The sequence below is a fragment of the Trachurus japonicus genome, chromosome 20 (genome assembly GCF_045865225.1).
Source record: "Trachurus japonicus isolate A0001 chromosome 20, Traja_1.0".
Classification (NCBI taxonomy): Eukaryota; Metazoa; Chordata; class Actinopteri; order Carangiformes; family Carangidae; genus Trachurus; species Trachurus japonicus.
The window spans coordinates 17,126,916-17,139,409 of NC_140926.1; the positions used below are offsets into that span (position 1 = coordinate 17,126,916).

Genomic DNA, 12,494 nt, shown 5'->3' on the forward strand with positions numbered 1-12,494 from the left:
GCTGACAATTGGAGTTAAAGGCTTGTGAACTTAAGTCACAGTGCAGGAGTCAACACAGCGCAGCCAGGCTCACCTAGCAACGTCTAAAGGCTGCTTTGCCGCGGACACAACACAAGCTGACAACGTCGTTTTATTAGTTTTACTCCAAACAATTCAATTCGATGTTTAAAGAGGAACTCTGTCGGATTTTTTTGCAGCATCTTCAGCATCTCCCGTCTCGTAGCCCCTGTGCAAATTCGGTCTGACATGCTCCAATGCTGACATAATTCGAAAAAAAAGAAAAGGTTTTATGAGAATGAATGAAATTTAACATGTCGTTCCCTGTGTATTCATGGAGATTTCAGCCGTGGTACAAACCTTCCCACTTCTGGCTCAAAGCTCTCGATGAAAAATGTGTTGGTGTATTTCCAAACCCACTTCCTCGGAAAATGCATTTGAAGAGATCTTCTACTGTGCAAAATATCTCAGAGCGATACTTCTGATAACATATCTTTTCCTCTATGGGTATGACTGCACCGATTCCACTTTAACTAATATGAATGAATGGATACATGAAGAGATGAGAGTGATGTGTTATATCCCTCATCAAAAGAGTAACACGGTGCCACTTTCTTTTTCTTTCTTTTTTTTGAATACTGTGCATTTCAGGCACATTGCCGTGTTACCAGGAATTTGTTCAATGGGATGAAACATAAATCACTCTGCATCTCTGTGAAAGAAAAGTTCTCAGCTCTTACAGAAAAATTGGATTTGATCTCTCTAAGTACCAACGGCAGTATGTTTTGACTGTCAGTCTGCGTCACAGCTTAGCGCAGAGTTCAGCTGCAAAACAACTGCATTCATCAAAACACAATCACTGGTCATGAAGTCAAGTTGATGACATCTCCTTTACTGCTTTCCATGTCTTAATTAAAAACCCCAGGGTAGGAAAATTGTGCGCGCATTCATCAGTTAACCCTATTTATTCTGTATTACACAAGAGTTCTGCAGCGCACTGAAAGCAGGACCAGACAGACTACAAGATAATATTTCACATATTAAGAGTCAGTTTCATGTAATAATTTAATAGTGGAATAGACTTAGCTAGTTATATTATTTTATTTGATACTTATTTCAATAATGTCTTAACCACATCATCTAATTCTACATGTACAGGGAGTGTTGGTTTCACAGTAGTGGGTTATCTAGCATCAATGCTGTTGTGATAATACAGACTTGTATTGCATTATTTTTAAGTACATGGTTCTTCTCCAAAATTAGCACTCATATGAATAGAATTGAATAGAATATAAAAACATTATTGTCCCGCCAAGGCAGGAAATTCATCTTTGGTCTCACTTACATAAAAAGAAAACAGACGCTAGCCAGCAAGACTTACATAAGACAAAACAAGTCAACAATGATCACATAATAAAAATACATACAGGTAAGACAAAGTCCTACAGTATAAAGACTTTGTTTTACCTGCCTTGTGAAAAATAACTAACTAAAAACTACCTTCAATAAAGCTGTGTATGTGTCTCTGCATGTGTGTTTTCGTGTGTGTGTCCTGTAGTCTCTCCTGGTGGCGCAGCAGCTGGCCAACGCAGTAGGCGGCGTGATGTCTGGGACGGCGCCAGGCATGAACCAGCCCATCCTCATCCCCTTCAACGCGGGCGGGCACCTGGGCGGACAGCAGGGCCTGGTCCTCTCCCTGCCTACAGCCAACATCCAGAGCCTGGTGGCTGCTGCTGCTGCAGGGGGCATCATGACACTCCCCCTCCAGAACCTGCAAGGTAAGGAAATGTGGCAAACAGATGAGAGAGAAAAAAAAACTCATTAGTGTTACAATACAAGGTCAACAATGATAACCCAGAAGGAAAAACAGAAAATAACTCAGCTACATTATGAAGCTGATAGGTAAGTCCATTGTTGCATGGTCAGTTCAGTATTATTCTGTGTTCTGCATGATGATTTGTAGAACATGAACACCTTATTTATCAGGAAACTATTAGAGATAAACACAACAAATATTGCTGCCAATGACAGTTGCTTATGCTTCCAGTGGATGGCATGGAACACTATTTTGTTTTCTCTTTAATAAAAATGCTTTACAAAGCTTTTGAGCAGGTAAGAATCCTTCAGGGGTTTGTATCCCAAAAAGCTGCCATCCTCAACTTGCCCAGAGGAACAACCATATTAATTACAGGTCAACGTTTTGCAGTGCAGAGCAAAAGCACTTTATGCCTCTTTTCTGTGCATATGAGTGCACTGTACTTTACTTTTTTATCTCTTTTCCACCTCATCTGTCCATCCACATGGCTGTACTTATCCTTGCCTTTAAAACTTTAATGCCCAAGTGTTCTCTTTTGATCATAGTTGTAAATGGTTTTCATTTTAATGTTTAAAACATTGTCTCTTTTATACCATTAGATTGAGGGATGGATGGGGAAACAGTCGGTCATAAATCTTGGATGAGAGAGCCGCACTAATGTAAAAAGATGCCAGGCTACATGTAAAGCAGTGTGTTTTTAGGATGGAGATTACAATAATGCCAGTGCAGCACAAAGTGCAGGGAAGGCTCCCTTCATGTGGGGAAATGGATGGACAGATGCCCTGAGTGAGGAAATGTGGAGGTAGAAGCCTAATGGACACAAACATGCATAAATAACAGCAGCCATCGCTGTGGGCAGAGCTTTTAATAAACCCACATCTATCCAGCGAGCCCTTCAATGTATCCGTCACTAGTGGACGATAATGGGCCCAGCAGGCCTGTCTGACTCACACTTCAACAGATCTTCCTCCTGGTGCATGAGGGACAACCCAGAGGCTTCAGTGATCTGATGAACTGATCGACAAACACATTGTCAGGGTGTCAGAATGCCAAAACAAACACCTCTCAGTCATCCTTATTGTCCACGGCCAAACAAACCAACACATAGTCTGGAGTCCAATGTCCTGATAACCCTCCCCATCCATGAGAGATAGTGAAAAAAAAAACTGTTGCGGAGAAATGCCTCTGTGGCAGATCTTTTTTTAAGCGTGTGGACTGACAGACTGCCTGTTCGCACATCGTCTTATCTGAAGGGGATGCATTGAAGGGACCTCCATGGAGAGAAAGTGACACAAGTCACGAGTGAAGCTAAATGTCTTGACTGTGTCCGGGCCCCTCTGGCCATACGGCGCTCCTCCACTCTCCCCTGTCTGAGTTCATCACAGCTCCTCTGAATGAGGCCTGCTGGCACAGCACCTCTGTCAGACAACTGCAACTCTGGCCTCTGCCCCCGCTTGCCTGTCGCTTCTCCTCCCAGCCCCTCTGGGTCCCCAGGCCTGATTAATCACACATATAATACAGCGCCACGCTGTCGCCGGGGAGCAGTCGGCTCATTTCACGACCTCAGGAGCAAGTGTGCTTTACAGCACTCACGCTGCTAGCTAATTAGCGTCAGATCAGACACAAGACAACTGTGAGGCACAGTAATGAGACTCCAGGAGGAGCCCAGCCAATGGCTGTATTTAAATGTAATGAGGCGGCTAATGACCAACTAATAAGGCTGTTTGTCTTGGGGAATGGGCAGTTGTGGGTGGAGGAATTGTGTACTTAACATGAGAGCCGGTATGCTGGTAGTCTGACAATATTCAGACTTTACCCTTTCAATACAGTATTAGATTAGGTCAGATGTGGGTATTTTAGGTGTATTTATGACTTATGCTTAGTTATTTAGTTACATTTTACAAGGAGCCTTGCTCAGGGACATTCAACAAGAAGACAACACCCGAACAAGCAGGGGTAACAGAATTTGGATGGTTTTGATGGTGTTAATCAGAGCTGGCTGTAAGAATGAATGTTGACAGAAGGGAAGCGGCTGGACCGCTGTGAGCTTTAGGAGGGCAGCTCTCTCAGACTGTGATGAATAACTATCACTGTAATGGGGTTGTGCTATAAAGTTGGAGCGGTTGCTTAAATAAAACTGAGCAGCATCTTGTGGCAGACTCAGTAAACACAGGCACCAGTGTAACTGGTTATTTGTCAGAATGATTTATGCCTGCAAACATGCAGTAAAAACAAATTCCCAATGAAACTAAAGAAGGGAGAAAGTTATCTTTTGTGACAGAGTGCACACAATTCTAGCTGACTTCACAGAGGCAAAAACTAGGTTGGGTCATGCTAGAGGTCTGTAAATATGACAGCTCATATGAATAAAAAAAATCATATATGATTTTCACATTTTTAAACACAAGCATGCACGACGGATGCAGACGAAACATCTACCGATTTTAGTTGTTAGATAGGGCGCCAACTCCACGCCGCTGCATTTTAATAGGTTTTCATTTCACATGATTGTATCACAAGCAAAGCGTGATTACCATACTTGTAAAAGTAGTTGTATCAAAGCACTGTACATGTAATGCTCAATGGGAGGAAGCAGAACAAAGTCTCATCTGTCTACTCCTCTTCTCCATGACTCACTCAAAGGTAATGCAAGAAGCTAGTTTGCTGGAGCTCTTTCATATTAATAAGCATATCCCATCTTATTTGCTCTCAGCAGAAAGCCAGGCAGCGCATCACATCAGAGAGCCGAGTTCTAATGGTGAGGTGAGAGCATTGTTCCTCTGTACTCGTCCGCGAGAAAACACAAAACAGCACTCAGGCTTCCCTGATAAAGGTCGGCATCCCACTCACCTGCAGTAATGAGACCCGGTGTCAGTGCCAATCAAAGGCACGTCTGCCGTTTTGATGAAAATGCTCGGCAGTGTCGTTTGCAGGTTGTGGGTGTTGGCATGATACAAATTAGGGAAATCACTCTGCTCATTACACCACCAAAGGGTGGGCTCCTGGGGGAAGAGCCAAATGTTTCCACACTAGTTAGACATGTCAGAGTGCATCTCTTCTGCCTCAGCTGACTGCTGCTCCTTTAAGAGGTTAGCTCACCGGGCTGGGCCACTGACTTAACCCCTGTCTGCTGTGGGAATGCCTCTGTGTCCCTTTACCCATTACATTATCGGAGCCGGGGAACTTCAAACATCCTTTTTGGGCTTGTTATAGCCGCACTAGTTGCTCATTGTGGACCTCTTTTTTTCCTCATGTGTGTATTTGTCAAATCATCCTGGAAAAAGGGAAGAGATAAGCTATTGTTTGTTTGCACATCCAGCCAGCAGAGGAGTGCATTAATGGGACCCAGTGCAAGAAGTCCATATTTCCTCAAATCAACATCTGCCATCTTAACACAATAGAGGCCAACCCCGTCCTTTCTCCCTTATCGCTGTTTAATTTGAAGTGTTCTCAAGCAGTATGTATTCCACGTCGTCCTTTAATGATTTAACTTTGCCGTGGTTGTAAGATGACTCGCAAGGGAGAGAGCCGCATTAAATAAATAACAGTGATAAAATGTAGACCTCATACATTTCAAAGCTAATGCAACTAGCGGTGCAATAGGAGCAGCTGCACACAGTCCTGGAGCGGTAATTTGATTGATTTGTTGTGACAGCAGCCAAATAATTGAGAGTGAGAGGTGCTGCTGGAGATGAAGCGCAGGCAGAGGCAGGTTCGCCAGGCAGTCCCAGCAGATATGGCACCCGGGTTCTCATCTCTGCCATTGATATCTGCCAGTAGTTTATTGTTTGTCTTCAATAAGCAGCTTGGAAACGTGCGGGGTTACTGCCTCTGTGACAGTTTGGCGACGGAAAGAGGGAAAAAATCACCAATCAAAATGTACAGAGGAGCGATGAGAGGCTGAGAATCAAACACACAAATTTACAGCCAGGCAGATGCGCAGGTTTTCTGTACATGCACACATGAACACACAGACACACTCCCTTGAGACTCATGATTTAGACTCTGATGTCTTTTTTGAAGCTGAGATGTGAGTAAATTTTACCCCCTGGTGTTTCACTTGTTGCAGACATGCTAATGATTTGTTCTGAATTCAAGTTACATATATTCCATAATTGCACAAAAATAAGAGTACAAATGATTCACAGTGCATCTGAAAATAAGTATATATATATATATATTTCTTTTTTTTATAAATATATGTATCCCAAGATATTTTCATTATCTGTGCCTGGTAAGGAAGAGTCGTGCTGTTTGTCTTAACCTGCTGGCTCTTGACTCATGTTTTGTTACTGTGGATGGTGGCAGTGTCACTCTGGCTCAGCCATGCCACAGGACAGCATGCTGCCAGAGCCTGAAATAGAAAGAAAAGAAGGAAAAGTGGGGGGGTGGGGGGGTTGTGAGTCTTTATGGCGGTGTGGAGGAGGACAATAATATTGTTAATCAGATGTGGCTGTGTCTGCTCCTCCACAGCAAACCCTGACATCTGCCCTCAGTGGTAAACACTGAGGGAGGCTTTTTGCAAACCTCCTGCCATAAACACAGAGTCTACAAGACAGTCCCTCCACATTACACACTGTGTCTGTCTGCACTGTGTATGCAGGGAGTGTAATACATTTATTTAAATGGGTTTTTTGTAGTAGAAGTGTATTAGAAGAGCATGGTTTTCTGAATTAGCTGTTTGAGTTCTAACATGACAGTTTTTAAAATTAGCTTAATAATTAGAAATGTGCAAAATTATTCCTTTTTAATCCAGCTGTTTTTGATTCTCTCACCTCCTGAGCTTCAAGCGATTGCCCTCTGCCTGGTGTAATTAAGTTTCTAAATGTGAGACATGCATATTATTGTGTCAATTCAACCAAATTAACAGTTTATCATTAAAAAAAAAAAATTATATTACAATATTGTGGATATTTTTAATTAAACCTCAATATCTGAACCTTTTCTCAAATCGTCTGCACGCTGACACCCTTGTTAAATATTCAGTATTTAAGATATTGATTTAGTATCCCCATGAATTATGTTCATTTCATAATGTTCATCTTTTCATCATCACAGTCAGCCCATCGCTCCCTTTCAACAGACCAGTCGATCACAAGTCTGAGGTCTCAGTAAATGAGGGAGTACTGAGTGTGATATAAATAACAATACATAATAACATATTGTATTGTTTTCATGGTATTTCAACACTTGTAAAATGCTGCCAGTAAATGCCTTGACCACTTGGCCCCGAAGTTGTTTTGCAGAAATTACATCTCACTTTTTCCTCCCTTTTCTAGCCAGACTGTTTCCGAAAGATTTGCTAAAGGTCTGCCATATTGCTGAGGTGCAATTCAGAAGCTTTCAGCAACAATCTGTAGTCAAGCATTTTAAATGAAAATTGATTTGTGATTTACATGGTCAGTGAGGGGAAAATGAACTTATGAAATGTTGTAAATGAAATATTAGACAAGGTGCAGTGGGAGAGAGCAGACAGAGATGGTAATCTTGTGGAACTGGAATTCCCGCCTGGCAGAACTGGGTGACATTTTACATTTATCTGTGTTCTGCATGAGTTGTAATGTTAATGGTAATTTTATGGGACTGAACTGGAATGAAAATGGTGTTATCACCAATTGCTTCAAATGTGGAATTGTGTAAAGTAGCACAGCTGCATCCTTTATTTCCTATTCCCAGGTTATGTGACTTATTGCATGATCTGTCCTGTAAGGTTGAATGTGTGTATTCAGCCCATTTTAATCAGTGTGTTCTCGTCAGCATGGCTTATATCACACACCTTCACCACAGGATGTAACACACTGACTGCTGAGTTTTAAATGACACATTTGTTTATGAATGTGTGTTTTTTGTCAGTGTTTTCACATATCACACAAACTTTAATTGGCTGTGTTGAAAAAAAAAAAAAAAACATGCTTAAAACAACTGTATATACAGCATTACTTTGATTTATCCTCAATTTTAATAAGACTTTATATAAGATCATAATGTAAACTAACACATTATCACTATAGTTCTATCACAGACTTAATAATACAAGCAAATCAATTTAGCATTACACTCTAATCAATACTACTTACACTCAGCACAGATGTACTAATTTTGATCGATACCCTGTGCAGTGAACGTTTCCTATTCCCACTCTGGCGGTGCACAACATGTATGGATTTTCATAGAGCCAGCTTTTCCATGTCGAATGAGAAAAGAACTAAAGAAGTGAGAAGAACAAACAAAGCGATCCTGCAGCAGCAGCAGCAGCAGAGAGGCTGCTGGAGTCTGGGAGCCAGCCTGGATCACACAGAGGTCATTTTTAAACACACTTCTCCAGTTCCCAGTGTGTGAAACCAAAGAGTCCACGGTGACATTTGTCAGCAGATGGTATGGAACCAAACCCCTCACCAGCGGAGGGGGGTCTTAGCCACTGCTAAAAGCTATCTGTGGTTACTAATTGCTGACCAGGGCCTAATTACCTTAATTAATGGCCGAGGTATCTGGGGGCCAGATTTGTGGGGGCTTTTATCAGTATCAGTGCAGCTTAAAAGGTCCCGCAGGAGGCCTGAGGAGTGTGTAGGTCCCGCGGGTGCTATTTCTGGACTAACTGCAGACACATCATAGATGGATCCTGTGGCATCGGTACAGGATGACATGTTTGGTGAGAGCCATCTGATACTCGCAGATCATAAGGAAACCGAGGCTGGAGAGGAAAGAGTGGGCTTCTCTTCGTTTTGCACATATTTTCATCCCCACATACACACACATGAGCCCGTTTCCTGCATTACACTGCCGTAATTCACAATGACAAAGTAGACTTAGCACCTTTTTCCACAGACCGTGGGGGGTTTTGTTCAGTGAGCTCTCACTGTGAAATTAGCCCTGGTACTTTCATTTTCCAGCTGCAGTGAAATGGTTAAAAGACACAGATCAGCCAGTATGAAAATAGAACTGATTCAACAAAATCTGCTGCTTCCCCTTCCTTGCTCCTCACCCATCCAGCAAAAAAAAAAAAAAACCCTCCCCCCACTATTCTCCCACTCTCCCCCCACCCTATTTTTTCCCCTTCCTCCCTCCCTCCCTCCACTATCCCATCCTCCCCCCCTCCCCCAGCCCCGTCAGGCACCTTGTCCGCATCTGAAGAAGGCTTGTAAGTTTCGGGTGCATACATTTCTTTTGATGATATATTGTCCCGGTGCGGAATTTCATTTACTGCCGCTGCCCTTTGCTGAACCTGTTGCTAGTCAGTGAGCACGATAAGCGTATAAGTAGCATGCTACTTCATTCATCATACATCGTTCTGGGCTCTCAAATATCTCATATGCGATTCAGGAAGAAACTACTAAACCGGCACAAAGGATCCCACCAGGATCAGCTGAGGTTCCATTTAAACGCTGTGTACAAAATAGAGCGCACTAGGTACTTGTTATCAAATACACATTTTCAGCGTTGCATCTACAAAACATTAGCCTTCATTTCATGCTGTACACATTGTTTATGTTGCAGGGGGGAATCATATCTCAAGTGCAAGTGCTCATGTAGTACATAATTCCATTCACATTGCATTGTGAATGCATGTATTTTGAAATCTGTTTTTTCCCTCAATCATAGTGGCTGCTCTGTGTTGTATTAAACAGCATTAATAATCACAAGAGGCTCAGTGTCACTCAGAAGTCTCCACATCACTAAGGCAGACAGTGTTGTGCTGCTGGGCATGTTGTGCTGTGTGAAAGTGCTTACACGCTCCCTCAGACAACCAAAGGGAATAATTAAAGACAGAAGATGGAGGCAGAAGAATGGAAAGCAAATCCCATTGTTTGGGGTTATTTCATCCCACTGAATTTCTTTTTCTCACTTTCTTTTCGCTCTCTTTTCACATTCCTCCCCAAATGCACTGTGGGTATGTGGCACACTATCAAAAGCATATGTAAGCGAAGCAGCATAGAACAAAAGCCTTATGATGTCCTCCTCGTACCCACATTGCCTTTTGATTATTCTACAATCATTTTATATCTGCGTAAGTTGGAAAGGAAGGGAAGGCTTAATAACCTCATAATATACAATACTGTAGCTGCTCAGAAACCACAATGCGAGATGTGTTTTACATGGTTTGAAAACAAGCTTGCGTCTTCTTCATTTGCTGTCTTCTCCTCTAATGGCGTGATTTCTTCAAGCCCCTAATATCCAAGTTGTTACCAAAATAATCCACAATGAAATTCAAATTTAAGGTGAACTAGACTATTAGGGCAACTCCACTCCACTCCATTTCTAGAGCAGTAAATGTAGCCCCTCAATCTCTCTCAGCTTTTACTGTCAGTCAGAGAGCACTCAGTCATCTCCGTGCATCAGGCCCGCAATATTGATTTTTCCACCCACTGAAACAGCCGCATGAACATAAATTTTGCATGAGGCTTTTACTCGCGGCCTCCGCTTTGGTCTGACGACACATGATGGGACCATGAACACGCTGTAATAACCCAGTCTGTCCTGCCAAGCAGACAGACGCTTTTTTTGAAGAAGAGGAGGAGGGGGGGTCCAACACCTTCTGGACTCTCAAGGACAAAAGCAAGAGACCCCTCACTGGGCACCACAGTATTACATACTGTAAGTAGCATTTGAAATAAGAGTGAAACTCCTCTGTGTCTTAAAGCAGCAGCACATTCTGGCTGTACAAGAGATCCAGTTGCTTTGGTCATAAATTTGATTTGCAGTGATTTTAGCTGTTGAATGAAAACAGTATTACTGAATATAGATTGTATACATATTTAGATCTTGTATGTACTGTTAAGCAGAGAGAGATTAACTAGCTAATGAAGTGAACGTGTGTTGTCACCTCAGCGTGTAAGTGTTAAAAGGCAGAGGAAGGGAAAATCAAAACAACCCGTCACACGTCTCTTTTAAAAGAATGAGCCGCAGCCAAAGTAAACTAGATCTCACTGTGCTCTGGACCCCCTGGATCTCTCTCAGGGGCCCCAGGAGGTCCCTGGACCACACTTTGGAAATCAATAACGTGGCATAAGCAACACCAAGAGGGCAACATTATCGAGTACACAGGGATTTTCTTGTATGTGTAACATTTCCATGGAGAGGATTTGATTCTTTGAAATGCTTCCCTCAGACTGAGAGTTCTACAACACAGCTTGATATTGCCTTGCAACACAAAGTGAAAGCATTATCTCTGGATCCCTGTGAGTGATGTGGTTTAGTCCCTAAAATCCTGTGGCTCTGCGACTCCTCTTAAATCTAACTGCTGTATGTCTTTTATATATATTTATATACACTCACAATATACAGTTTATACACAGTATATGTGTGTGCATGTATTTATCGTATGTATATAGAGAGATATAATTTGTTTTTCATTTTATTTATATTTTTTTCTGTGTAGTAGTATTGCCTGCTGTGGCTCTGAGTTATGTTTTTATTCAGTAGTTTACTTGTTCCTTTCACGTTTCATTTTCCCCATGTTTAGTGGAGCCATGGCCAAGGAAGGAATCTATTCTCCATTTCTTATATCTGATTACCAATTGTATAGACTCGCAGGTAAAAGGAGTGTGTGTTGAAGATTGTATTTTTAGATAAAAACAGTAGCTCCACTTTGACCAACTACAACAGTAAAATACTACAGTTGTTACACATAAATCCACTATAAATTGTAATCCAACTAATGCATACAGTAATAGTAATGAACTTATAGGGGACATTTTAATGCAGGTCTATTACATTCAGTTTTTACATTTTACTTTAACTTGAGTGTAAGATCTGAGTACTGGTGATGTTCTTATTAATTGACAAGTTATTAAAAGAGCGTCATGAATTTTTTCTGCTCTCTGATCTGTTGTTTTTTTTACATTTATGCAGCAAATGCTAGAAGTTATTGTTTTTTTATATCAGTTTTGAGTCTGAGAACTTGTAAAGATTTCTGGAACAGTTTCTAGTCTAGAGAATTTATCACAAAACATTATTAACATTATCGATCGTTATTGAAGGCGACCCTCGTTATGTTACTTGGATGAGCGTTATCCGAGTGATACAAAAGAGACCAACGGTGATGAGAGCTAACGAAGCGAGCTGAGTGCAGAAACAGTGATGTTATCCACTTCATCAGTGTGCGCGTGCTACGATCTAATCCACAGAGTAAAAATGACCTTCCTTTGACCAGCTTCATAATTACCAGATCTCATAGAGTCTAAATCTCCCTACCTCCAGTGGAGTAATTATCAGTGTGACTCACTGAAAAGGCAATTGAGACAGTGGTTTATGGACTCCCATAGTGGGACGTGAGGCAGAGCAGTAATGGGGAGCTTGTTTGTCCCTTCTCACCTCTCTTGTTAAAGAATGACAGCTGTGTTTAGACTAGAGAGGTTCCTAAAAATACAGGGTGGGTCACATTGGACAATTTGATTAACTCCTGACAGCCTCTCGTGCAATTTCTGTTTAGCTCTTAATTTACAGCGCTGCTAAATTATAGCAGAGACACTCGGTGCAGCAGCAGTAGCCGTGACTTTAGTGAAGACATTTTTCTGCTCTGAGTTTGATTATATATCTAAGCTCAATAGGAAAAGGTGATGCACATGTGTCACTGCCTACTATGAGAAAGTAACTTTGCAAACACTGCACAAATTTACCGATCTGACATAAGGTTCTGAGGATTGTATTCACTTCTGTGAGCTCAATTCAGATCTTTTCAAGA

At 41.8% G+C, this 12,494-nt stretch overlaps 1 protein-coding gene across 2 annotated transcripts in view; it reads left to right on the plus strand.

The window, feature by feature from the left end:
• The window catches only part of pou6f2 (POU class 6 homeobox 2), a 72,988-nt gene that overhangs the window by 24,952 nt on the left and 35,542 nt on the right, over nucleotides 1-12,494 (plus strand). For both annotated transcript variants that reach the window (XM_085763258.1, XM_085763259.1), the window contains one exon: nucleotides 1,556-1,775. In XM_085763258.1, the coding sequence (XP_085619384.1) occupies nucleotides 1,556-1,775 (220 nt within the window). The remainder of the gene's footprint in view (nucleotides 1-1,555; nucleotides 1,776-12,494) is intronic.